General features: G+C 55.4%; 1 protein-coding gene across 5 annotated transcripts in view; it reads left to right on the top strand.

Annotated features, from left to right (window-relative positions):
* The window catches only part of PLXNA4 (plexin A4), a 571,205-nt gene extending 545,921 nt beyond the window's left edge, over positions 1 to 25,284 (top strand). For all 5 annotated transcript variants that reach the window (XM_027573479.2, XM_027573477.2, XM_027573480.2 and 2 more), the window contains 7 exons: positions 1,997 to 2,100; positions 2,640 to 2,739; positions 3,884 to 4,074; positions 4,989 to 5,158; positions 8,879 to 9,091; positions 15,974 to 16,124; positions 18,074 to 25,284. In XM_027573479.2, coding sequence (XP_027429280.1) covers positions 1,997 to 2,100; positions 2,640 to 2,739; positions 3,884 to 4,074; positions 4,989 to 5,158; positions 8,879 to 9,091; positions 15,974 to 16,124; positions 18,074 to 18,169 — 1,025 coding nt within the window. In that variant the 3' untranslated portion in view covers positions 18,170 to 25,284. The remainder of the gene's footprint in view (positions 1 to 1,996; positions 2,101 to 2,639; positions 2,740 to 3,883; positions 4,075 to 4,988; positions 5,159 to 8,878; positions 9,092 to 15,973; positions 16,125 to 18,073) is intronic.
* Positions 25,285 to 27,977: the final 2,693 nt, after the last annotated feature.

Below are 27,977 nucleotides of genomic sequence, written 5' to 3'. Positions count from 1 at the left end.
GACAAGCCCACAGCCACTTCAGTGGAGGAGACTTCCTTCTCCCTCGGGCCCAGCCCGTGGACGTAACACCCAGAGCTCTTCCCCTGCTTTTCCTCCAGCCCCCACATGGGGAGTGCAGAACATGGTCTGCTGTGCACCCAGGCTGTCTCTGTACCGCCCCCACCACGCAGCCTCTGACTTAATGGCCCTGGTGCTCTTCACCAGCAAGCGGGGGAGTCCCAAGAGGCTTCATCTTCTAGGGCCTGCTGTGGGACCAGGCTAAAGCGCACCGCTGCCATATTCCTTGGCTCCAGGCTGGCCTTCACCAGGAGTCGGACTGTACCACGTATCAGCTGACGGATGTGCCACGACTGGCCCTGCCACTCACAAACCCCTGCGTCCGTACATACCTACAGAAAATGAAAAACAAAAGCAAAAGACACAACAAACCCAACCCTGCCGCCTCAGTGCCACAGTGAGGCATCGCCCCTTAGTGACCGACCTGACCTGCCCCCAGGCCCTAAGCAGCATGATTGACTCCAGCCGTGCCGTCCGCGAGACTGAATGACCGGCAGTCCCCACGGACCTAGTGAGGCCCCTTTGCTGCAGTGAACACATGTAGTATCCGTGTGTTTTCGTTCCTGGGATGGCCCGGCACCGCAGGAACCTTCAGACCAGAAAGCAGGCAAGCCCGGGAATGGAGCAGGGACTGGGGTGTTCTGAGCATCTCTGCTGCTGCTCAGGGCAGGCAGCTCCCTTCCTGGGCCTGGTTCCCATCAGTAGCACTGGCCCTGCCAAGGGCACAAGGCAGGGAGGCTTCGGGGCCCTCCGTGCTGCAGAGGTGGCCGGTGGCGGGCCCACAGCTCAGCCTTACTGGAGGGAACGGCACAGGCGGGGGCAGATTCTGACTCGAGTCAGCGGAGGCCATAGGAACCATACACAGCAGGGTGAGGCAAGGATGTTGGCTGACTCGGGCCAGCACCCCACTGCACTCTGTGAATCCTGGGGCTCCTGCATAGTTCAGAAGCACTGATGTCTGTGCGGATTGCCTGGAAGCCGGGTTCGGGGCTTCCTGGCTGCAGCACACGTGAATACATTTGAATTTAAAAGGCTGTTTTTCTTTTCTGGTGTGTGCATGTGAACATATGTGCGTGTGTGGATGTGCACGTGCACATGCACTGGAGTGCGGGTGTGTGCCTGGCATGCACCTGGGGCTTCATGTGCATATATCTGAGGACCGGAGTGTGCACGTCTTCATCTCCATGTGATTTGTACCATGGGGGGTGACGGCAATGTGGTTGATGAGAAACAGTCTCCTGCTTCCCCACGTGGAATCCAGCAGAGAGCCTGTGCATTGTGGGTGTCTGGGCCCTTGAGGAGAACGTATGGCTAGAAGTACATACCTGTAGCATCAAATAATTAGGTGTTGGATAGATCAGCAAGATGACGCTATCCACATCAACTCCATGGGGATGGGCTGATCCTGGGCATGAGAACAGGTTTTGCTGACCTCTCCACACATGTTCACCCAGCCTCCCTGCCAAGGGTGACCGACCTGCTGGCTTTTGGGTACAGGACGCGCCCCTGGAATTGGACCAGGGTGCACGCAGACTGAGCCTGCAGGCTTGGTCTCATTAGCTCCAAGACCTTGCAATCAAGCCCACGAGCCTGTGGTGGTGATGATGCTACTTTGGCCTGCCCTATCCATTCAGCCAGTATTTACTAAGCATCTACTCACCAATGTGAGTCCTACTCACGGGGTCAGGTGGGCAGGGGAGGACAGGTGATGTTATCCCGCTTTTGTCCCATAGTTAGTTGGGATGAGGACCAGAGCAGGAATTCAGGACCCCTCTGCACTGAGAGCCTCTCGCCGCTCCTCAGGGAGCATCTGCGTGCACCTGTATGTCCATGGATGCACGCTCCAGATGGTACAGGGTAGCCGCCCACACTGGGGCCCTCGGGATCCCTGAAAGAGGGGCCCAAGGGCCTCTCTGAGATGCAACTGCTCTCCCTGCAGAGTGGCGACAAGGAAGCGGGGCGAGGATGATCTTGCAGGATGAAGACATCACCACCAAAATTGAGAATGACTGGAAGAGACTGAACACCCTGGCCCATTACCAGGTGGGGTGACTGCGCAGGAGGGGTGGGGTTCACTAACCCGCGGGTCCCTCCAAGCCTCAGGCCTTGAATAACAGGCTCCCCCAGAGGCTGGACACCAAGCTGTACATCCCCCTGTCTGCCAGCCCTTCTGATCCCTTAGTGACCCAGGGGAACTTGATGTTGCCCAGCCAGGAGACCTTAACATTTTTGGAGATAGGATCCCAACATGCGTGCTTCCAGCAGGGTGTGGTCAAGTCCCCAAGAAAAGGCCCTTTCTTGGATGATCCCTGGGGTATGAGGCCAGGTGCCCTGCCAGGGAAGCATGGGGAAGGAGGGTGCTGCTGAGAAGCTCTTGCCAGAGCTGCTCCAAGAGGGAGCCTCAGCATAGGCTACTACTCAGTGTTCAGGTCTGTCTTGTTTCGTCAAAGCCAAGCCGACAGCCTCCAAAGTCCCCCGGTCCTCTGTGATTGCCCCTGAGGTCCAAGTGAATTCTGATTGTCCTTATTTCCTGAGGTGGCAGAGTTTCTGTGCCCAGGCTCTTAGAAGCCTTTTCCCTGCAGGTGCCAGATGGTTCTGTGGTGGCTTTGGTGTCCAAGCAGGTGACAGCCTACAATGCAGTGAACAACTCCACAGTCTCCAGGACCTCGGCGAGTAAATATGGTGAGTTCTCCGAATCATCCCAGGGAGGAGAGATGCCCGAGCTTGTCCGTGGTGATGGTCACAACGGCAGCACCGATGAAAGGCACAGGAGCCCTGGACGGGAGGCAGGCAGGCTGACCGTCGCTGGGGAGAGCCTGAGCGGGGAGGAGTCTCCCCATTCCGGAACTCTGGTGCAGGAACAGGACCTTCACCCTTGAAAATAAGAAGAAAATCTAACCTTCATGAGCACCTTACAGTCTACACGACGCTTTCACTTTTGTGATATTCATTATCGCACGTCATGTTCGTAACAATCAGTGAATTAAGTAATTATTATTTCCCCCGATTATGCAGATTAGCAAATTATAACTCAGATGCACAGAAGCTAAGAGACGTGTAAAGGTCACACTGTTAGGAGGCCGTTGAGGGAGGGTGCAGACCCAGGTCTCTGGCTCTGCAGTGGGTCGGGGAGGAGATGCTGGAAGCTGGCTGGGAGCCCCCAGTGAAGCCCCATTCTGCCTCCACCTGGAGCTCTGGGGCCAGCTGCCTGACCGCTCTAAGACCTGGTCTTCCCAGCAAAACAGGGAATGAAAAGGTTACTGATTTCACAGGCTCAGGGTAAAAATAAGTAGAAGAAAATACAGCGGAGCCTGCACACAGTAGGGCCTTCATCTTTTCTGCACCACACCCATTCTGCCACACCCCACATGTCAGCAAGTAAGTGGGAAGGACTGACCCTGGCCAGATGGAGGATGCAGGGAAGCGGGTGACGGGGCGATTACTCAGCTGGTCAACAGTCACGAAGGGAGCAGGCTGCCCGCTCTTCCGTTCCTCCTTAGCTGGCCACACAGAACACATCCTGAGACGTCACCTCAGATATCTTACAAGGAACAGTTTAACAAGGGACAGGCTTCTATTTTTAGAAATCAAATAATTAAGGGCTGGAGAGATGCAAGTACAGGAGGGCAAGGAATCTCTGTGGGTGAAGCAGCCTTGGAGAGCTTCCTGGAGGTGGCGGGCAAAGCATCCCAGTTCCAGGGAATGGTTGCTTGCAAGGCACCAGCACATGGCAGGAAGGATCAGACAGCACTGGCCACGGCTGGAAGGGGGGGCAGGAGAGGGGTAACGTAATGGCCTCACACGCGCGGGGTCATTGCATTGGCAGAAAACATGATCCGGTACACGGGCAGCCCCGACAGCCTCCGCTCGCGCACACCCATGATCACCCCCGACCTGGAGAGCGGAGTCAAGATGTGGCATCTGGTCAAGAACCACGAGCACGGGGACCAGAAGGAGGGTGACCGGGGGAGCAAGATGGTGTCTGAGATCTATCTGACACGTCTCCTGGCCACGAAGGTACGGGACTTCACACAGGGCTCAGGGCACATGTGGGGAATGGGAAGGAACCCTGTCACTTCACCAAAATCTCAGAGATGGCAGGTAGCTAGAGTTTGTGCCAGGACCCCTCTGCTATCCACTCAACCCCAGGACTCTTCCCCAGCACAGAACCGCAGAATCCCCCTCAACCCTGCCGATGGCTGGACTGGTGCCCCAGGCAGACCCCATGCGTGCATCACCCACCCGTGCCCCACTGATGGCATGCAGTCTGAAGCATGGTTTCCATCCTTCTCTGCGCCCATTCCCAAATATAGAGACACTGGTCACATCCGTTCATGCCCTTCTGCCAGGCCCCACGAGGGAATGACTCCTCGTGGGTGTCATACACCTTCCCTAGGGAGGGACATGGGGGCTCCATCGGTGACCTTCCAGGCACTATCTCCAGTCCTGCTTCTGGGGACACTGTGTGCCTGCAGTTAGCCTTTCAGTCGTGAGGCTGGCCTCCGCCCTGCTCTCGGCAGAGCCAAGTGAGGAAGTGCTCGCTGGCCGGGGTGAAGAATGCCCCAACAGAACCAGCAGATTGCGTTTGTCTGCTCTGACCGACTGAGTTGTTCCTGAGCCTTTGTGAAAGGGTCGAAAATAACACCCCAAAGGGTGTGAAATCCACCCATGTTGTTGGCAGATGAAGGCTTCCTTAGGTCCAGTCATCAGCATTCTGTCTATTTTGCACGGGCAGGGGGGATTTATAGCTGTTGGAGACAGATGAAGCCCGGGGGGTATGTGATGCGAGCACTCACTGGGTTTCACCCCGGTGGGCCAGGCTGCACGCCGCCCTCCCATCCCCTCTCCTGGGCCGTCGAGCAGATCTTAAAACCCGGCCTCAGAGCTCCCTGGGTGGGGCTGCATCTGAACTGGTGCCCCTTCGCCCACAGGGCACCCTGCAGAAGTTTGTGGACGACCTCTTCGAGACCATCTTCAGCACGGCACACCGGGGCTCCGCCCTGCCCCTGGCCATCAAGTACATGTTCGACTTCCTGGACGAGCAGGCGGACAAGCACGGCATTCACGACCCCCACGTCCGCCACACCTGGAAGAGCAACTGGTGAGTGTGGCCGGGCCCCCCACCCGCCCCCGCAGGCAGGCCCTCAGAGCGGGAGTGGGCTCCGGGCCTCCGCACCCTCTGCCATCCCCGTGCTCGCCTCCGCTCTCACTTCTCGGACGCTGAGCGTGCAGACGCCATCGGGCCGGCCCCTGGCCTCAGTGGGTGACAGACAGGCAGGGAGCTGGTGGGACAGGGAGACCAATGCGATGGGAGAAGATGCATGTGGGCAGTCGATCCTAGAAGGCAGCACCTAACAGTGACTCTCGAGCACAGTTTTGACCCGAGAGTCATCTAGGTGAACAAAAGGTATTTCTGTTCTATCCAAAAAGCAACGGTCTTCCTTCTCTTCCCCCAAACTCCTCTTCCAAACTCGCTTTGGGGAAGAGACCGTCCCAAATCTGCTTCATCTGTCTTTGAGACAGCAAGACAGCAGGATTCTCTGTCCTGACACTCTAGGTGTCTCCACTGTGGTCCCTCTCTCCTGTAACACATATGCCCCTTTCCCTTGGCGTGTGTATACTCTGGGTTTCCGTCTGCAACTGCAAGGTCAGACATCAGTATTCAGCACTTGTTGTGTTCGGAACCTTGCACAAAGCCGTGGCTCAATATTGATGACGATGCAGGGCCAAGGTGGTCTCTACTTGAGGGCTCTCCCTCGGGCAAGACTGGCTTATATTTAGTCCCATCCGTTCCAGACTCACCTCCCTGTAGCTTTTAAACAGCCCCGTCCCAGGTTGTTCTTCCCCAGATATTCTTCCAAGACAGCACAAATCTGCTGCCCAGCAGCTGCCGACCACGGGGACGGGCCCGGCACCAGGGGCGCAGCCAGCCACCCCCACAGCCAGGCTGTAGCCCCAGACCGAACACAGATGACAGAAGAAGTCAGAAGTGGCACTAAAACGTTATCTCATGTCATCTGCTCTGGCTTCTCCTCTCTTTCACCTGAGGATTAGTGCTGTCTCCGCCGAAATTGGAAAAGCCGGCAGGAACAGAAGTTTGGAGCATCACGCTAAAGAGTTGGGTTTACTCCCACATTAATTTCGGGTGAGAGATGATCTTCCACTGTGGAGTTCTTGCAACCTTTTTGAAATAAGACTCGTAGAATCTGGATTCCTCATTTAGTGCAGGAGCACTGGGTGAAGCGTCTTCCCTGTGGAAGGCCTGCCAGGCCTGGTGTGTCCCCGTGCCCACCTCTGGCTCAGATTGCACTAAACTCTGCCCATCCTTTGAGCACGACTCTTCGGAGCTGTTCCAAGGGCCACGTCCCTGGCCTACCCAATTTGCTTCTCTCTGGCAGCGAGCCTCCCTTACTGACCACCTCATCTGAATGTCAGCAGCTTTCATGACACAAGACATGATCTGCCCGGCCTGGCTCTTGGTCCTGGCTGAGGAGAGGGGTCTTTCCAAAACACCCCTACCTGCCCTCCTAGCCCATTACAAGCAGACTCCCCGAGATGGTGTCTAAACCGTTAGCTTTCAGCCCATACCTCCTGCTGGGGGAGGGCCACCTCCAAGGATGATGCCATGATGCCCTTGGCGTGGGGCCGGCCTTCCCTTCACACCAGCTCTCCCCAGTACCCTGCTGTCCTCACCAGGAACTCTGGGCCAGTACCAGAGTCAGCAGCAGGCTCCGGGTCTTACTCCAAAGGACACACGCCCCATGACCCTGCTCGCTGCCCAGGCGAGAAGCAGTTCGCCTGGGAATTGTGAGATCTGCGTACTGACTTAAGAGTTCCTTGTCCCTGAGAGAAAAAAGATGACTTCTCTTTTCCTGGCCAAAGTTGTAACTCACCTTGTCCCCCACCCCCATCCCCCTTCCTCGACAATCCCCTACCTTTTCTCTTTGAAATAAACCTCCTGTTCATTTAGCCTGAGTGGCTGCAATCAACCAGAGATTAGTGCCACCACTAATGTTAATAATATGCTAATATTTCATTAGGCAGGAGCCTTGGTGCGGTGCCCTGGCGTCCCTGTTTGATTTGCCAGTCAGCACAACTGGCTGACGCAGGGGGAGTGTCGGGAGCAACAACGACGAGGCAGATAGGGACAGCCAGCGTCCCTCTTCTGGGTGGGACTTCCAGAAACAGGAAGGTGCGGACAGGTGTGGGAGTCCTCGATCCAGAGCTCTGACCCTAGCTGTCGTGGTCTCCCCGGGCACCTACGAGGACCCTGACCTTCACCGCGTGTCGCAGTTTTTCTGTGCCATCCCTTTATCTCCTATTTCCCTATTTCCCAGGATGCGACGAGCGCCACTGAACATGGTCAGTGCTGCCTGCCCGAGCCCCGCACCGCACACTTTGTGGGAAGGGAACACTTGTTGATTGATTGGCAGTCTTGAATAGGCGGTCTTTCTGTATCTTAGCATTTGTCGTGTTGGAGGGACTGGCTGCTGGAAGATACGACAGAGAGAAATAGCGTACTCGCCGTACTGGAAGAAGTAGTTCCAAGAGTTTAAGCTCTAGGAGGCAAGCCAAACACATAGGGGCACTGTAACTACTCACGGCAGTGAGGACAGCAACCAAAACACTAAAACTCAGGGCAAAGGGCAGGAGGTGAGCAGACAGGGGCAGAGGGGAGGGAGAGAGGCCGTCCCTTGCTCGGTGCTGCCCTGCTTCCTATTCTGCATCCCAGTGGGCTAGATGGAAGCCACGGGGCGGGAAAGCCAGCCCAGTGTGGCCGAAGGCAGCAGGTGGGCGCTTTCTCCCAATGCCCTAGGACCCTTTCTGGCAACACAGACAGTGACTTGAGGTTATCAGACCACACTGCACGGTTTTCCCCTTTGTCTTATCTAGCTGATTCCTCTCCCGCTGCCTCCAGGCTTCCTCCAGCTAAGGAACACCTGTGCATCTTTAAAACTCAGACCATCAAGTGTCTTTTCCTCTGTGAAGACGTTCTGGACGCTTCTGAGTAGACTGGACGACACCTCCCTGTGCCCCACATCAGACCCTGTATGTCCCTGGGTTCTAGCACTGACGGTTCTCAGAGCGCATACTCGATGGCTTGTCTGACACCCCCACGAACCCACCAGAATGCAGGCTTCTTGAGGGCAGAGGATGTGTCTTTTTCACACCGTATCCCCAGGTGCTAGCACAGCTCCTGGTATGCAGTAGGTGCTAAGTGTGAGAAGGGGGGAGGGGAAGGAGGGAACACAAGGGAGCAGCTGAAGGCTGTGAACGTGGGTTTCTAGGCATGCCAGCTCACAGAGGAGAAATCAGTTAGCTACACTTAAAGTGCTCAGCCCCAGGGCCTTCACCATGTAGCATCAAGCTGACGCTCCCAGGCAGGCAGGCAGGATGTGCCTTCTTCCAAGTCATACAGTGGTTGGCAGAGAATAAGACACAAAGCCTATATTCCAGGTTATGCTTTAAAGTTTGCCAACTGGAGATGCCTTGTATCCAGCATAGGGGGCAGACGGTGGAAGAGTCAGAAACTCTGTCCTGGCTACCTCTGAGCCCCAAGCCCTGGGCTATCAGGGCAGGTTGTAGGCCTGCAGTGCAGGCCAGGCATCAAGCCCTCTCCAGGGCCCATCAACATTTTAGCTGTGGGCGGATTATTGAGCCCTGCTGATCCTCAAGTTTCCTGGCAGGTAAGTTAGTGGCAGAGGCTTTGCTTAAGAACAGTTGGTTCCCAACCTTTTCTCTTTTTCCAGACAACTCTCCGGGCTACACCACAGCCTCCTGCCCTATGTTCTCTGACCGTCTGCCTCTTCCCTCCACACAGCCTGCCCCTGCGGTTTTGGGTCAACATGATCAAGAACCCCCAGTTTGTGTTTGACATCCATAAGAACAGCATCACGGACGCCTGCCTGTCCGTGGTGGCCCAGACCTTCATGGACTCCTGCTCCACATCAGAGCACCGGCTGGGCAAGGACTCCCCCTCCAACAAGCTGCTCTATGCCAAGGACATCCCCAGCTACAAGAACTGGGTAGAAAGGTGAGTGCTGGGCCTGGGAGCCAAGGCAGGGCCCCTTGCTGCGGCAAGCAACTGGCCCTGATTAGGGGTCCCGTCCCCTCCAAAATGGGCCGGTGCTTTCAGACTGGTCGTTCACAAAGCCTGATCCTGCGATTGCAATGCCCACACCCCCGTGTGCCCAGTGGTACTGTCAGCTGAAACGAGACCCCTGGCTGGAGGTCCCACTGGGCTCTGCTCCCCTGCACAGAGGGCCCCAGATCTTTCATGGCTAAAATGCCTCCAGGCCCAGGAAGGAAATACAGCCCCTGCTCTAATCCCCACCAAAACAAAACAAAACAAACAAACCTTCAAGGGACTGAATAACATCTTGCACAGAAAGTCTGGAGTCCGCTGCCTATCTGCCCCTGTCCATCGGCAAGCCCCCCCCCCACCCACGTCCGGTGGCGATGTCGCTGTCACTCTGACACTTCCCTCCGCCGCAGTCCCTGAGCTCCCCAAGACAAGCTCTTGATGCCCTGGGTGTGCCCCGCAGTGCTTTCTCGACCACCATAGCCCTGGCCTAGTCACTGTCTCACGCAATGTCCTGTGACTGGAGGGCCATCCGTGAGCTGGGGAGCCCGTCTTCATGCCAAGCTAACTCCTGGTGAAGAACATCAGTGGTTTGTCCGGGCCAATCAGCACCACATACCAAGCACCTGAGCTAGGCAACCAGCCAAAGCTTTATTTATTTATTCATGCCAGTAGCCCTGGGATATAAGAGCACAGGAGTAAAACCTCATTTTCTGCCCATGAAAGTGAAGAAATATACATTCAGAATGGCTAAGTAATCAGCCCAAGAAGACTTCAGTGGCCAAGAGGAGAGCTGATCCCCAAACTCAGCTGACTCCCACATCACTTCTTTACTATTAGGCAACCTATATGGTGCCTCTGTGTGAATTGAAGAAAGTGCCCTTTCCTGCTGGAGGAGCCCCAGGCCAGGGTGCACGGTTTGTTGAGTGATGGACTGGTGGTCCAGCCGAGCACCTTTGCGCAGTAAACAACCTGCACAACTCCACGTGGCAGTCCTGATTTTACCATGTAGCTTTAAAACAGGAAACCTGGATGGAAGCTCAGATTTGGTGCCTTTTTTAAGAGTAAAAGATGCCAAAAATTGTTCTTGACTGAGTAACTGGAGGGACAAAATGAACAGTATCATTTCACCTACGGCAAAGAGACAGTCTCCATCTTCATACTTGAAAATTGCCTTCCCTTGTAGAGAGGGAATAACTAAGGCCGTGGAGTCCTGGCCACCTCAGTAACGTGGTTCTGCTCAAAGGGATTGCATTTTGTCCTTCCTCTCCCCTTTGTTCTTTGAGATCCTCCCCACCGCTCCCTGCTGATGCGTGAGGTGAGCATCAGTGTCGGCCAACAGAGAGAGAGCTCTCTTGTCCTTGTACCGGATTATGTCTGAGTCGCGAGGAGAGGCTCTCACCTCCCTCCACGTAGATGGTGGCTCATTCTTCTGACAATAGAGCTGCCAGAAACAAGCTCTCCTGTGTGGTCACCGGCTCTTCAGCAAAGAGAGGGAGGAAAAAGTCAGCAGCTGGGCTGGGTGATCCGGGTACTGGTACGGTGTCGCTGAGCTGGGACCTCGGGCAGGGAACAAGGAAGCTGGGATGTGGGGGGCTGGGGGCACTGCCGAGACATCTGCAGAGAGGACACTCCCCAGAACACAGTTCGCGAGGCAGGGGTGAGAGTGATGCATGCGCAGGGCTAATGGCCTTCCTGCCACTCGGTGCTAAATGAAATCTGTGCCACGCAGCTGCTACGGGTCATGAGGAACCCTGGTCTGTTGGATTATTTTTAGGAGTGGCTCGATGGTTTCATTTCTTATCCCGCCAGTTTCTTAGCAACCAGTGCCACTCTCGGGAGAGTCATCTTTCGCTAGCTTGAGATCCCACCCAAACCCTTTCTCCCCTCATTCTGGGACGAGGTACAGAGGTGGAGGGATTAGGAGACGGTGTGAACGGGTCTGGAGATCAAGTCTAGAGTGCCTCTCCACTTGGTGATGGATGGACTGATTCCACTGTCACTGCCCGAGGAGCCTGGCCTCTGAGCTTGTCTGCTTGCTGGAAGGTGAAGCCTAGACGCACAGAACTCACTCATGGTCCACAGGGAGCCCAGTCTCCCATCTCGGCCTAGCAAGGGCACCGGCAGCCTGCAGTCTAGAAGAATGATGGTAGAAGCCAACGTCTTATGGCCAGGGCTCACCCACTTGTGATGTCGCTGCCTGAGCCTGCAGACAGCCCACCTAGGACTCAGGCTTAGTGACTCACTGTGGTAGACGGCACCCTCCACACATCTGGGGAGGGCCTTCTGTCCGATCACAGCTAAGAAACAGGGTTTACCCTGGCTGGTCCCCTCTGTAGAGCAGGTGGGAAGCATGTAGATTCTGGAGGCTTCACTAACTCTTGGCTGAACAACCTAGATCATTCTGTTACACCTATGCTGGCTTATAGCTCCTAGAACTTCTCCATCTACCCAACCTCCCCCAACTCCATCCTCCCATTTCATCCTCCCATCCCATTCCTGCCTCCAAGTACCTTGCAATGCTAATGGCCAGTGGCCCCACTGCAGACTCCCAGTCTCTGCTGCCTCCATCCAAGTACTCGGGGTTTTGCTTATGGCCACATCTAGAGAAAGGGAGAGGGATTTCTTGGTTCCCAGTAGCAATCAAGCACTACACTCATAGAGCAGAACTCACTGGTGTTGTCACCATGAGGAGTGTGACCTGAACAGTCGTAGTTTCTATTTCATTAGCAAGAGCAGTAAAATGATCATGTTAGGTGGTGACGGTGGTGACTTCTTCTCATTTTAAATTGGAAGAGCCTCAAGGTTATTGCTGTGGCAACATTCGCCTCTCTCACCTGCTCTCAAGTGCAGGTGCATTCCAGGTAGGAATGCATGGAGCGGCACCACCGCTGACCCGCTCAGAACTGGACTGGGGTGCGCCACACATTTGAATATCATCTATCACGTGTGTCACAGCATGAAAAAGGTTAAGAATTTTAAATATTTAAAAATGCCCCCTAAGGAAGCCATCCATTCCAAACATAAAACTGTGACAGCTCACCCTGGGAGCAATAGTGGAGGTGAAGTATAGACATTTTATTAACTTATTCATCAATCCATGGGTCATTTATGGTCTCCATCAGGAGTGTACGGGACCCTTGGGATATATTACACTTGATCCTTCCCTTGTGGCTCTTGTTGTCAAGGAAGACACACGGAGGGGCATTCAACAAGCCCCATGAGCTGTAATAGTGTGGCTCCGGGACTGACAGCCTGATTCCGCTGGGCCTGGAGAGGTCCGGGAATGGTTCTCAGAGGAAGAGACTTTTGTGCAGGGCCTTGCAAGCCAAGTGTCTGTACATCAGAACATCAGGCTCTAAGCGTTTTTCATGTCTACGCCTTCATCCTTGAGGTGTTTGAAGGGATGACAAAACTTTGTTCTTCTAAGAGTTCAGGGCACTGGACACCACTTAGGGGATCACTGGAGCCATGGTAATAGCAGAACTGAGACACCTGCCATCACACACTGGGCCCCTCCCCCAGAAGCCCATGAATGTAGACCGCTACAGACAGGTCGAGAGCAGAAAATTCAGCATTCTGGGACCCTGCCTTTAGAGCAGCTTTCCAAGGACCCACACGGGTACTGGCATCCCATCCAGTAGGAGCGAACTCGGCAAAGAAGGCTAGGGAGGGCCAGTGGTGGCGCCCAGTCCTCCTCAGCAGGCGTGGCCTTGGCCAGCCTGCCAGAGCCTGGCCAGCTAGAGGCGGGGTCTTGGGGGACTCTCAGAGCACCAGTCCCTTCTGAAGGGGCTCACCTGCAGGCAGAAATCCCACGGGAGGAAGTTCAAGTACAGGAGCCCGGGCTGCCCTTTCCCTTCCTCACTGCACAGCCCGCTGATAAGAACACTTGTTTGAAGTTAATTAATGGGGCATAATTGCATTCTTCACAATTAATAAGGCTTCTCTGTGGTGGAGCCCGCGCAAAGGCTGGCCCAGAGGGAATGGAGAAGGAAGCAATTGCCCACACAGCCAGGGAACCCAGGGCAAGGTCATTATCAGGCTCAAGGGGTGCTGGCAAGGCCAGGGGGTGGTGGGGCACAGCCCTGGAGGGGAGCAAGGAGAGGTCAAGGCAGGCTCAGCACGCCCCGTCGGGTGGATGGGCCAGCCAGCAGCGCACAGGGCTGGGGTCAAGAACCAGGCAGAGTGTCCGCCAGACCCCAAGCCCCACACTCAACCAGGAAACTGAGCTGCCTGTGGCGACTCAGCTCAGCTATACCGAACTTGCTGAAGATGAGGACGTGTGGTTGATCCATTCATGGGCTAGTGTGTGGCCACAGATGTGCACAGGTCCAATCCAACAGCCTCGGCAAGGAGGCAACCGGGCTGTTGCCTGTGGACCTGACCTCACTGTTAGAATAAAGCAAAGCATGCCCAGGTGGGCCACTACCCGTTTCTGCCCTCTCCCCACTCCACTCCCAACCCCTTCCTCCCTCTCTTTCTCACACAGACACACTTTCTAGATATTCTCTTTGGAGAAATAGCCCGGGCGACTGGCCCACACCGAGGCAAGCCATGTTGAAGGGACAGTGTGCTGGGCACCTGCTATTTCTGTGGAGACAGTGGTCCCTAACCTGGGCTCTCGTGCACCTCAGGGAACATAAAGGCTGCAGTAGGAGCCGAGGTGCTATGTGCAAAAAGCCTGACAGGCCATCCAGGTTCTCGTGAGAGGCTTCACGAGCAGGTGACGGAAATGGCAGTTTTTGTATTTGATGACAGTCACGTCCTACCGGTGAAGACCTGGTCAGGTGAAAGAGTGACCATCCACAGATGACAGAGTGTCACTGTTGGGAGGAAGCTGTGGACCCAGGCGTGTTGGCTGGGTGCCTGGTTGCTGGCTGTGGAGAAGCCAGAGAGGTCAGCAGTTCACGGTTTTCCCCAACGTGACCTGACCACCCAGCCCGACGAGCACATTCAGCTCGGTAGGCATGGAATCCGTGAGGGGATGGTGGCACACGTGTCTTCGGGAGGGGCGAGGTTGGGAGCCACCACTGAAGCCCTGGGTCTCCATTAGAAAATGGAACATTGACATTTATTGCCTTCCAGAAATAGTGCCAACGAATCGAGTCTCTCGTTGGAACGTTTACACCTGGAATGTCATTAAATTGCCCAGGCCCCTGAGGAACCTGAGGGTGTTGACGGGTGGGTTGCAGGCCGGGAGGAGAGCGGGCCCTTGGGACGGAGTGAAGGAGCCACAGTGCAACGGAGGGCGCTGGACGTGAGGAGGGCGGGGGGCCGGAGGACCCCACCCTGGAGAAGGTTGTGAAGGATGAAGTCCAGGTGAGGCTGAGGGCAGGACGGACTCATCTGACGCCCCAGGCTCCTCTGAGAAAGGCCGTTTCATTAAGCTCTCGTCCCCAGGCCCAGACCTCCTGCCAAAATGCAATCAGCTCAACAAAGCAGTTGGCGAGTGTGTCTGTGTGGGGCCGGGTTTCTGAGGTCGAGGAGGCCCCTTCCCTTGCCAGAGCGCACAGATTTCATCTCCTTCCCTCTGCCTCCCTCGGAAGGTTTCTAGAATGAACGACAGGTCTGCAGTCACAGCAAGGCCGTGGCTTGGGGCAGGGCAGCCATTACAGGCCTCGGCGGCCCAGGAAGGCTCTGGCAGCAAATTGAACCGTCATTCCACGGCAGGCCCTTGAGCGTGATGGCTAGAGTAACACACGAGTGCCCCCTCTGCCAGCCTGTCACCCGACGCCCGGGCAGGGATGGGGGAGAGGCGGGGGGTGGCACAGGACTTACACATTCATGGTGGGTGCCCTGAGGGACGCGGGCTGGGAATGACACAGGGCGCAGGAGTGAGACTGCCCCAGAGCCTCTGAGAACGCCCCCTCCACTCTCCTGCTCAAGCCCCGAGTTCTGGGAGCTCCCGGGGGCCTGTCACCGGCACCTGCGCTTACACAGGTGCGCCAGGCCCTCTCCTAAAACTTTGTGCCCTGGATGCGTCACTCGCTCAGCCTAGTCTGCACCCCCGGCAACGGTCCCACCACCCTCCGTTCCAGGTTCTCAGGCTTGCTTCCCCCAGCTCTGAAGCCCCTAGGCATTCAGCGCAGGCTGAGCTGGGGTGCTCCCCCAATACCCTGATGTCTCCCTGCTTTTGTGGGTTCCTGGCCCCCTTCACAGCCCACAGTCAGCAAGCGGCTGGGGGAGGCGGGGCTGTCTCGGGGACACCGGGGCCCTTCCGGTCCTCATTCGGAAACTGCGCAACTCCCCTCTGGCGGAGGAGCTGGGGTTTGCTGCAGAAAATGTCAAATTGCAGAAATTAAAAATGTAAATGTTGGCATCTAATTAACCAGTTGACAGCGGTGCACCGCGGCAAGTGACAGTGACAGATTGCCTTCTGCCAGCCTCTCTCCCCAAGCAGCCCCCAACCCGGCCCTCCTCCCGGGTCACCCCCAGAGAGGGGAGGGCATTGACGCAAAGCAACTGCTTGGAAGAGCCTCTGGGCCCTGCGGGGGGCAGCCCTTGCGTCTGTGAGAGGAGGTGTCAGAAGGACACAGAGACAGACTGGACACTCTTCGGTGGCTGGGAGCAAGGCCCAAGCAGGAGACAGCTCCCCGTTCACCCTCTGACCATGTCTGGGCCACGTCCCTTCCGTCTGTGCCCCTGCATCCAGAGCTGCAGAGGGCTTTCCCCGGCCAGCCCCAAAAGCGCAGGTGGGAGAGAGCCCACCATGGTCCCCAGGGGTCCGTGCACCGGCATCCACTGGCCCCGGACATCGTGCTGGGAGTTTCCATCTCTCCTCTACTCCGTGTGCACGGCTCCAGCTCCTTTTTTCCCCACTCCCTTCCCCGGCAGGTATTACTCAGACATCGGGAAGATGCCGGCCATCAGTGACCAGGACATGAACGCGTACCTGGCTGAGCAGTCCCGGATGCACATGAATGAGTTCAACGCCATGAGCGCGCTCTCGGAGATCTTCTCCTACGTGGGCAAGTACAGCGAGGAGGTGAGCCTGCCCGGCACCTGCTGGGAAGGACGGGGCGGAGACGGAAAACTCTGCCTGTAGCAGTCCCTGTGCACAAGAGCACCAGGCATGAACCCCAGACAGTCCCCCACCCCTGCTGGGGAAACTCTCTGCCACCTTGGACTTGGGGGCTGTGCGGCACAGACTGGGACTGTAGAAATGTCCCATTCTGTAAATTCTGCATTAATCCATATTCTCAGATATTTAGATAAAGTATCTGTTTTTCTTTCTTTCTTTTACAATTCTTACTTCTTCCCTGCTTGTCCCTCTCTTTTATTTTTCCCTTTTCTCTCTCTGATCTAATTCTCTTTAAACAAGCAGTTTCCCGCTCGCATGGCAGGCTGCATGGTATGGTATGGTATGGTGGGAGAGGGGAGGGGCGGGAGGGGAGGATCGGAACAGAACAGATACAGAACAGAGCAGAATGGGATCTGTTTTACCTGCTGTGTTCCCAGGCGGGAAACCTCCCCTGGGATCATGGCTACAGCAGACACTGCCTTCTTCCCGGCCAGTATGGAGGTGCTTATGGGAGGTTTCTTCGTCACGCAGACTTAGTCCAAGTGAGTTCAGAATCCAGGCTCCCGTGTCTGAGCGGCAGCGTAACCACCTTCTCCTTGAGTGGAAGAAGCCAGTGCCCCCGGTTCTCTGCCCCCTCCCGGCTCGTCACTGAGAGAGGGTCTAGGAGCCCCCGGCCAAGGAAGGAGCCCCAGCAGGCCATGAGCGGCATAATGCTGTGAACCTCAGATGAAGGGAAAGCCGGCTGTGGGTCCCCTGGGGGGGGTGGACCGAGACACCAGCCTGCAGGCCAGTGCTGGTCCCGGGGCAAAGTTCTCCCCTGTCCGCGGCCACATGAGAGAAGTAAGGACCACGTGGAATGTGCCAGCACAGGAGTACAACTGCCTCTTCTTGGAAGCACTGCCCTTTAGTCTACAAGGACACTTGTCTACCCTTGGTGTGAAAATGTCCCATCTTCATGAAATGTTGGTGCCAGTAACCGGTGGTTCTTGGCCAGCTAAGAAGCCAGCGACTCCATCTTGGTAGGCCAGGAAATCCAAAGCTCAGAGAGCCTCCCCTCGAGCCTTCAGTGTCCCCTTTGCCTCTTCTGCCCGCCTGCCCCTCAACCCCAGCACCAGGACATGCCGCACCTGTGTGTCACGCGCCCCTTGTGGAGCAAACTTCGCGGGAAGGGCACTCACGTGTGTTACGTGATGGTGCCCTCTCCACTGGAGCGGCCCACACAGGGACCAGGAGTTCCCCGTTTTACAGCTGAGGCAGTGAGGGTTCAGAGAGGTGACATGTTGCGCCCCAGATCACCTCGCTAGAAACTGGTAGGTCTGTTATTCAGTCCCACATCGCCTGAGTCTGCGGTCAAGTCTAACACCTTTTCCCTCACGTCCTTGCTGTCATTGTCCTCCCCCAACCATCTGACCTCAGACAGGGCTTTGGCAGACAGGATCATTTGGTGCTGATGACCGGGAAAGCATGAGATAGAACTTTGGGAGGGATATTTGTCTGTTAACACACAAGTGAAGCCAAGTGACTTTCTAAATGTGGGCTCTGGGGCCTTGGGGAGCTCATGGGGGAAGATATTCCTTTGTAGGAAGGAGGGGTGGGATTTCTTAATATCTGTGAGGCCACATTCCCCGGAGACCCCGGGCACCATGCTTCACATGGGGGTGGACTGTGTTCACCTGCAGGGCGAACGTGGGCAGCGGAGTGCACACAGACACGCTGATGTATGTGCCGACCCCCATGCGCATCGACCCAGGGGTACCCACACCCGCGTGCCCCGCCCCCCTCCATCCCCGCTAGCCAGGCTGCCTACGGACCCAGCGACCTCCTGTGCGCCTCTCACCCCGCCTGTGCGCACCCTGAGAGCACAGACCTGTATGCACAGACTAGTAACCTCCCTGTTCTTGGCCCTTCAACAGATCCTCGGACCTCTGGACCATGACGACCAGTGCGGAAAGCAGAAACTGGCCTACAAACTAGAACAAGTCATAACCCTCATGAGCTTAGACAGCTGAGAACCGTCCTTCCAGGGCCCCTGGGGGGAGGGACACACCAAGCCGTGCCTCAGTCTAGATTATCATCTTTACCAAGTGCAAGTTCCAACTGGCATCAGCAGCATCCCCTGAGCAGCGCTGTCTCTCTCTCCGCCTCTTTCTGTCTCTCCCTCCTCCCTGCGTCCCTTCTCTCTCTGTGGCTCTGCCAACACGATGGAACCAGGCCACCACCCCTCAGTTAGTCCAGGATGGCCAGGCTCACGCGGGGACCCGGCCAGAAGATATCAGCGGGGCTCTCTTTCCCGGCTGGCCGCAGGCTGACCGCATCGGATGGAGGAGAAGCCCCAGAGAGAGGACGCCCCCATGCCGCTACTCCACCTTCCACACCGGGCCGAGCCTTGGTCTAGGGAAGAGGCAATGAACTCAGTATTAGCTTCACCGGGAAGACATCACCTGGCTTTCTCCCTTCCCCGTATCCACCTCCAGGGCATCACCTGGCTCTCTCCCTTCCCCCGTACCCACCTCCAGGGAGTCTGCCAGGGTGTGGGCCCTTTGCAGCTCTGAGAAGAAAGGCCACAGCAACTGTGCATGGCGGACTGGGGTTTGGGAGGGGGCGAGTTGGGAGGTGCCTTTCGAGCCACCTCTCACCTGTTGGGTTGGCTTCCAGAGGCCACCTTGTCCCCTTGCAGTCTTCTTGGAGCCCTTCCAAGTGCTCCTAGGGACCTGTCTGCCCTGTCCCCTCCCCTGCCTATGGAAAGCCAGACAGGAGAATTAGCAGTTACATGCCACCGTGGAGACCCTCCTAACCTTCGAGTCTGGCTCAGAGCAGCAGAAACGTCACGTGGTGGGGGAGAAAAGGAAAGAGAGTCACATCCACCCTGGAAGCAGGATTTGTTGTTTTCCATTCACCTGTGCACGCAAATGAAACACGTCCATAGTCACGGGCCTCATCCATTGCCAGATCCTCGATGCTATCTAGAGAAAGCACCTGCAGCCTCCTCGGTCGGCGCTCATCAAGGGTCAATGTAAAATGCAGAGTACATCCAGGAGATTCTACCTCCAGCCGCCTTTCTTGGCTCCATCCCCACCACCCTTCCTGAGAACTTTATAGAAAGCTGGGGCAGAGAGCTGAGCCCCTGTCCCCCTGCAGAGCCTGGTGCCATTGCTATGCAGAAGACTTTGTCCCTGGACTGTCCAGACCTCCTTGGCAAGGACTCCTTCACCATCCGCTGTCTCTTTAGTCCCTGCCCTTCCTCCCCTCCTCCCCAGTCACCACGGAGAGAACCACGCTCAAGCACAGCCTCACGGAGACAAACCCAAATGCCAGGCACACTCAGCCGCCAGCTCGCCACGTCCGGGAGGGACCCAAGGACTCAAGCTGAAAGACCTGGCCAACAACGAGAGAAGAGACATACAACGGACCTCGGCCCTGGCATCTGTTTCTCCATCTGTCCTTCCATCTCTGGATCTCTCATTTCAGCCCGTCAGGCAAATGTACGCGCAGACATGGGTGAGCAGGGGCTGTGGTAAGAGACGGTCTAATGGAGGGTCATGGAAACGTGAATCTTGAAGGGCCCTTAGTTGCCATCTGGCTCCATTTCCCACCCGAAGCCAGATTCTCTCCTAGCACCCCTGGTGGCTAATTGTACACCGCTCGGGGGGACACGGAGAAGCATCATGTAAGGTGTGGCTGAGAGTGAGCGTTCCCGTCTTGCCTTCACTCCCTGAGCATCAGATAGCCGTCCCTGTCAGCCACTCAAAGTGAACCCCAATTGGAAAGGGGAAGGAACCACTCCATTTCCAGCAAAGTCCATGGAGCACCCTGTACTTTTAAGAACTCTGGCCCCTTTGGATAGGTGTGTGCGTGTGCGTGTGCGTGTGCGCCCGCGCGCGTGCCCCAGGAGCAGGCAGAGAGCTCAAAAGGATTTCTGGTCCTGTGGAGGGGACCCTGAAGTGATTCCCTTACTCCACCCTTGCTCACTCATTCTGTAGCTTGAGGACATATCAACACTAGCTTTCTGCACTGAGTGCCGGGGGGCGGGGGGGAGAAGGAGAGTCACCTGTCGGCAGGAAACCAGGCTGCTCAGCACCACGGGAGGCCCGGACTTGACTGGAGGCTGGGTGGAGGTGACCCACAGCAGGGCAGCATGTGACATCAAGGAGAGGACAGGTGGGGACAAAACACCAGTAGCCTAACCACGAAAAGAGGAGAATGGGGGAAAGATACCCATCGAGGGGGAAAAATAACCAAAGGTTTTGGCAAATGAAGTGCCAGGTGAAGAAGCTTGGGCTTTCTACCCTTGACCCTTTTATTTCCTCTGGAGAAGCCACGGGCCCTGGCCAGGGAGGAAGCACGGGGGGGGGGGGGGGGGGGGGGGGCAGGCGGAGGAGGCACCGCGGCCACCAAGATGTATTTGCACACGTGAGGGGGTGGGGAGGAGAGAGACACAAACATATTTAACACAGATTCGCTGAGTGGAAGCTGAGTGTGTGTGTGAGTGCATGTGTGAGCGAGTGTGTTTGATTTATTTTTTAAGTTTTGCACAGTTAGAAAAAGTGAACAGGCAGAAAAGAAGACTGTTATCATGGTTTTGCTGAAGCTTTTATTTTTTACCGGATTATTATTATTATTGTTATTGTTCCTTTGTCGGTACAGAACGTCCCCCACCTCCACCCCGCCCCTGCCCCCTGTTTTGTCATAAGAGAAACTTCTCAGAAACCTCAGAGAAACCTCAGTGTCAGGAAGAAAGAGGAGAGGAGAGTCTCCTGGTTCTCCTTTCTCCTGGTTCAGAAGGGGGTTGGGGCAGATTTTACTTTAATTGCTGGGAGGGGGGTCGCTGCTGGTGTTTTGTTTGCCGAAGTCTCCGCGACCTGCTTGGGCTAGAGAAACAGGACAGACTCACCCAGGCCTGCAACCCATCTTGCCCCACAAAAGTGTTCCTTTCTCCGTTCGTTTTCCACTTTTTTCCACTTGGATTCGCGGTACACGTGTGATTCAAAGTAAAGACAAGGCAGCATTTTCAAAAAGCTGTCCTTGGCCCCCCACCCCCGTTCTTTCCAAAACTCCCCTCAGGGTCCACGATCTCCTCCTGACAGGCCAGAGACCCCAAAAGCTGCCCCAGGGGTGTGGGCACGGGGGCCAGCACACAGCAGAGAAGGGAGCTGGGCAAACGGGTCCTGTGGAAGGGAGGTTCCCCTCAAGGCCTCCGCCCCCGTGGCAGTGAATTTGCAGGGTCATAACTCCGTTTAAGGTGGAATCTTTACCTAACTTCTTGAGTCCCGGGCAAAGAGGAAGAGAGAAAAGGCCCATCTCCTCTCACCTCCCCCTTCAACCGCCTCCTGCACCCTCCAGCCCTTGAGACCATCAGGGTCAAAATGGCACCAGGAGATCACACAGAATAACTGACCTAGGTTAGATGGGGCTTTTGAATGTAGGAGAGAGATGGGCTGAAGCCGGGGTGGTGGGAGGCAGGGAGCTTTATGGGGTCCTGAATTCAAAAGGACCGATGGACAGAAGCTGAGACAGATGGCTGCAGGCAGGTCATTGCCCTCGGGGGGCACAAGTCTCCCCACATGTGGGCTTTGCCGTTCTTTGTCCTTCCACGTAAGGAGAGACCCCCGACATTTCTTGATAATGGCAAATAGTACCACTAAGTGAAGTTGGCTACTATGTCAGTTAATTCCTCAGGAAAATACTTTTTCTTCCTTCTTTCAATGTGGTTTTAATTTGGGGGTGGAGGACCGCCTGAGCGTCCACAGGCCAAGGTAGGGTTGCACCCCAGAGCAACATGCACACCCGGAGTCAACCCGAGAGGCTCCCTCTTGTGAGCCTGTGGGCCGAGGAGTCAGGCCCAAGGTGCCTGAGCAGGGCTATGGTCCGAGAGAGAAGTCCTTTTCAATAATCCCAGAGTAAAGCAGACTATCCAGGACTGTGCCAGGCAGACGTGGGAGTCGCTGACCAGTAAAGTCGCTGACCTGTCCACTCAGGCCTGGGTCTCACCCCCCAGCCCGAGGCTATGTCAAGGTACTGCCCCAGCACCCCCTCTCCCCCGACCCGAGGTCTTTGTGCTCGTGTTCCCCTTGCATGTCTGGCTTCTGAGAGTGTCCCTCCCCCGCAGAGGCGAGTATGCCCCCTCGTCCCCCTTGCCCACAGCTGCACGCGGAGCCGCAGACCTCACAGCCCAGCCCCACCCCGGGGCAGCTCTAGGCCCCTGTCGCCAGCCCGGCACTGCTTCCCTGAGTGATTGGGGGGGTCCCTAGTCCCACCTGGGCCCTGGGGATCCCCCATCAGAAGAGCCACAAGCAACGGTTTCCCAAAGCAACCTCCACTCCGAGAGGCAAGTCCTGCTGAGGTTTCCAGCACCCTCAACAACCGTGCGCTTTGACCTAACAGGGGAAGCCCTGTTTTCCGTCTCCTCTCTCAGGAATTAGGGGACACTTCCTTTGGCCTCACAGGATGTGAAGTCAAATATTTAACCTAGTGAAGGTTAAAGTTAATTATTCTTAATCAAGAACAAACTTCCCCACCTCTGAGAGAGCCAGGAGGGAGGGGAAGAGGCAGGGAGGTTCTGCAGGCTGGGGGCCCCATAGACACCCCTTTCGGGGCCCTTCCAGGAATGGGCCGCCCCAACATGTGGTCCCAGCACGGGTCTGAAAGGCCTCCGAGAGGCATTTCTAGGCATGAATAACCTCCAGGTACCAGAGTCCCCAGGAGAAGACCCTGCCCCAGGCCGACCCTGGCTCCTTCCCGGGCTTTTCTCTTGCTCCTAGTTCACGTCAAGGACCTCCTGTCAGCCCCTCACGCCTCCTGTCAGCATTTAGCTCAGGGGACTGAGGGCCCCTGGCCCCGCAGCCGGTCCCTTTTTCTTTAACCTGTATGTGGACTGTTTACTTGGAGTTTGAGGTTATTTTTTGTTTGTATACGTTAAGCGTTGGAGATTAAGGAGGGAGCCCAGGTGTGGGTGTCAAGTCCAAACTGCTGGAAGGAAGAAACAAAACTCTTCACCTGTGACTTGCAAGGGATGAGGAGAGCCTTGGGGCTGAGGGGGGGGGGGGCTCCCCTGTTGTTAAAAAATGGGTCAGGATATTCCCCAGGTGTGGACATGCCTGGGGAAGCAGCCTCCATGGCTGCTAATATTCTGGGTGCTTCCCGGGCACCTGGGATGTGGCTAGAACCTGCGACGCTGCCCCTCTCCTCCCACAGGTGTGGCCAACGAGAGCCCTTACAGATCGGGGAAGCTGAGGTACAGTCACAGGTGACACGGAGAGGCAGCTCCCGGGGGAGGCTGGGAAACCATGAGCCTCTGTCCTCACGGTGCTCTGAGAGCGGCAAAGCCCTCCGCTGGAAAACAGAGAAAACATTCCTCCCGTTCACGAAGGAATCTCTATAGTAAAAGTTTCAGACTTTCAAGAGAGACCCCCCTTTTTTTTAAACTACAAGTCTTTGCTCCCTGATTAAAAAAAAAAAATTTTTTTTTTAAATTAGGGGAAGTTATCCAACTTTATAAAATATACAGGATTTTTTGGTTGTAAAAGTGATACATACTCATTAGAGTCCCAATTAAATTCCCTGAGTAGACCGGTGACTACCCCAGCTAAGCAAAGCTAAACAAAACAAGATCCCTAATTAATAAATGAAAAGAGGTTTCTGTCCTCATTGGCAGAGGTAGTGAGGTGGGAGGGGGGCCGTATGCCCTCTGTCCGGTGTGCCCCACTGTCCTTTCTCCTCACGTCCTTTCGCTTTGTCCAGTCTCGGCTCTCTGGGCCGCCCCTGGTGTTGCTGAGCCCCCCTGTAGTCCCCATCGCTTCCCTCAATCCGTAGGGAGGCTCAGTTCAGGATTGGTCATGGAGGGACCAAGGCCCCTCCCCCGAGAGGGCAAACGCTCATGGCAAATAGACACATTCTATGCAGCTCATCTTCTACCATTTCTTTTTAACTGGAATTAGAACTTCTTTTGTTAGTGTCTTTGATCTTATGACTCAAGCACATTTTGGAAGGGCTCCCTTCCAAGAGTGGAATTCAAAACAGAGGATACAGTTAAAGAGCAGTGCAAAGGACACTTAACCAAGCGCGACCGCTTACCAGATAGGACTAGTGGATGCGGTTCAGGCCCGTGACCAAGATGCGATACGTGTCTCGTGTGCTCTCCTTTCTCCTCCTTTCCCTGATGTTCTCCCCAGCCATTGGCTCGTTAAACCTTCTGTTCTTTAAAAAGAAAAGCTAGTTTACCTCAAAGAATCTTGTTTCCATTTGGAAACCAATGACTTTTGTGTTTTAGAGTAGATGACCCTCCCCCCACCCATCACTCCCTGCCTGGGTCTGGTGTCCCTGAGGCCTGAGGTCCTTGCTTAGTCATGCGATGGCGATGCTGAACAAGAACAAGACCCCCAGGCCCCGACATGGACAGGAAGGATTGGGTGCAGCTGGCCTCCTCCCCACCTGAGCTGGTAAGGACCAGCCCATCTCCTCCAGCAGGGTCCTGCCCAGTCACCATAGTAACCAGCAACTCCAGGGTACCAGCAACAGAGACCGGCTCAGTGAGCCGAGGCGTAGGTGGGGCAGGGTCTGGCCTGGTCACACGACCCAGAGTCAAGTCCGATGCTGGAGGGAAGAGGAGAAACAGGGAAGGATGAGTGGGCTGTTTGAGGAACAGGCGGAGGCCTTTGAGTCTCGGCGAGAGGCCGTTGAAGGAGGTAGGGCAGGTCACTCCTGCTCTGGTCACCCCCGTCCAGCCCCATCCCACCTCTGTTTCCATAAAGCTCCCACCTTGAACACTGGCCCTTTGTTAGAACAAAGCAAAGCATATCTTTAGACAACAGTGTTATAATGAGCCTCAAAGATAGGTGGATGGACTGTAGTAGAGGAAGAGGGTCTTCTGGTTTTGATTTTTAAAAAAGAGTATCCTAGTAAGATTAAAAAAAAAGATTTAAAAAAATAAAGTTTTTAAAAAGGAAACCTATGCTATTTAAATTGGAGCCCAGTTGTAACTTGGTAAAGGCAAGCTTCTGTACCTTTGTTATAATTAATTGTATACCTGTGTATGTAAATATAAGGCATTCCTATTTTGCAGTTCAGAACAAGAAAAAAACCTATTTGTAATATAGAATAAAGTTTATTAAAAAATAATAAAAATGCAGTTTGGGATTTGGGTCTTTCTTCGTGCGTCTGGCTAGAAGCAGGGAGAGGGGAAGGTTGGCCGTAAGTAGGCCTCCGCGGTGCACAGATGCAGCAGCTTCTCTCTCCAGCTCATGACACCTAAACTCAACCACCAGAGAGGTACAGTCTTTTACTTAGGGCTCTGTCTGCAGTTACAAAGCAGACCTCTCTGGAGGTGATAACGCACGCTACCAGCCAGGGCTGTCGACAGTCATCACTTCCACATGAAGCCGGATCAACCTCTGAATCCTTCTCAACACGGCCTTCCAGGCACACGCCACGAGCCCACCAGAGCTGGTGCCAGAGAGGACACGAATTGCCGTCCCTGCTGTAAGTCTTCTTGGCAAGCTACGCCTTAGTGTAAGTCATTTCATCAGTCTCTCCCACCTCCAGCATTTGGATAGAGGGTGGAAATCCTGAGCCCGGTTGCACCTCTGGCGTAGAAGCAGGATAGGGAGAGAAAGAGAACGGGAAGGGGGGCAGTGGAGGCGGGGAGCAGGCACGGCTGTCCACCTGCCACCCGAGTCCGTCTGTGGTCCACACTGGCCTCCAGGGGGTAGCGTGAGGGGGAAGGGAAGCCCGGGGACTCTGCGCCCTCTGCATTCACCTGGCTGCCCTAGGGCAGATCCTTTTGTCTCTCTGAGCTCAAGGCAGCAGCCAGAGAAGGTTGAGCTCCATGTCTCCAACAGCCTTATAATTCAAAGTGAAATCCATGAGAAGAGAACAGGAAGGAAGCAGGATGAAGATGAGAGACAGAAACAGCGAAGCGGGGAGAGTAAGTGAGGAAAAGGAGTTAGGAGACGGGGTGGGGAGAAGTGAGACAGACCCCGGGCCGCCAACAGCAAATCCTGTCCTCCCCACCTCCCGGCCTACCCCGACCCCCAGGCCTCAGGCTCCTCCACAGCCTTCAAAGCAGAGCCCCCGGGGTGTCACCAAGATGGGACCTCTGGGGCCCAGAGAGAAAAGGCAGGAGGTGACTTGGTGCGAAGTCTGTGAGCCCTGGCTTGCCCCGCGCCTGCCAAAAGAGAGCCCTCCTGAAATGAGGGGCAAGCACGGCTCCCCAGAGACGCTCCCTCCTACAGCCAATGACCAGGGAGCGCTTCAACCTTGGGACAACGAGGGAACAGATGACACCTAGGAGGGAAAGTGGGAACTGGCGACCTCAAGACCCAGCACAAACTCATGGACTGAGACCAGACTGGTGGTGGTTTTTTTCCCGTAGTTCCAACTAACAGGGAAAGGATATTTCTCTCTTTTCCTAAATAACGAGGCAGGCCGTGGTGGGGACGATGGTCTCAGTCCAGAGCTTCAAATCAGATTCCACACACGATCCAGTTCCTGCCACACCCACTGACCCCTTCACCTGCATGATGTCATGCTTCAGCACGACCAGCCACCACGACCTGGAGCTCACCGCTTCTCTGGGATTTGGTTTCCTTCTCCACGACCTGAAGACACTTCTAACTGCTCAGTGAAACCCAGGAGATCGTGCGGAAGGCTGCTTGGAGAACAAAAGTGAGAAGCTCCTGAGCACCACAAAGGGTCACACGTGCATGTGGTGTCATCATTAGTCATAAAAATGATATTGTACAGACAAAAGAGTGGATCCGGCCCAGGGCCTCAGTCACAAATTTAGAAGGGATGCCGTATTAGTCAGCTCAGGCCGCCATAACAGAATACACAACAGATATTTGTTTTCTCGCGGTTCTGAAGGCTGGAAGCCCAAGATCAAGGTGCCAGGATTGGTTTCTGGGGGCAGCTCTCTTTCAGGCTTTGCACAGAACTACCTTCTGTGTCCTCGCAGGCTCTTCTTATAAGGGCACCAGTCCTGTCAGGTTAGGGCCCCACTCTTAGGGCCTCATTTAACCTTAATTACCTCCCTAAAGGCCCTCTCCCTAAATTCAGTCACATTGAGGGTTAGCACTGAATTTGGGTGGGGGGGGACACAATTCATTCTGTAACAGATGCCTTATTTATTCACTGCCAAAGAGTAAACATCTAGCATCTTATGAAAAGGGACACGAATGTATTTTGATTATTAGACTGCGAGATTGTTGAAGGCCGAGACCGTATCAGCTGAATTTATGTTACCCAAGCTTAGCAAGTGTCCAGCACAGAGCGAGTGTTCCGTAAATGATGACTGGGTGGGCAGGAGAATGTGGGCAGCAGGACTGGGAGAAAGCAACCGACCACAAAGGTGGTCCCTGGCTCATCTCCCCACCCAACTAACACGTCTCCATTATTTTCCATATCAGGCCACACCCCCTCCGTGAATATTTATCTCTAGGAGACGAGTGGCTGGGCTTGCAGCCAGCCAGTGGCTCTCTTTTGCAGGTGAAGGGAGCCACGCCTTGCGGTCAGAACCTCTCCCAGGGTTGGCAGAGCCGCCCCCTGGCCGAGCAGAATGAGTGGAAGCAGGGGCGGGTCACTTCCCCACCAATCCCTTGCTCCAAACCCGTCCTGCGTCTCTTTTAACAGAACTGCCACCTTGAATGCTGCCCCCAAGCCTGCGAGGCTGCAGGGGGCACGTGCCGCAGCGGGGGCAGGCGTATGAGGGTGGGCCGCGCACCAGGATCGCTGGTAGATTGTGTCACTGTTCAACAATAAGCACCTTCCCTCCCTGAACGAGCACAACGGCTTCCCACCCCGATAAAGGCAGGCCAGCCAAGCCAC

Source organism: Zalophus californianus, chromosome 12 (genome assembly GCF_009762305.2).
Source record: "Zalophus californianus isolate mZalCal1 chromosome 12, mZalCal1.pri.v2, whole genome shotgun sequence".
Classification (NCBI taxonomy): Eukaryota; Metazoa; Chordata; class Mammalia; order Carnivora; family Otariidae; genus Zalophus; species Zalophus californianus.
The sequence above is the reverse complement of the archived record's forward strand: the minus strand, read 5'-3'. Positions and strand labels throughout refer to the sequence as shown.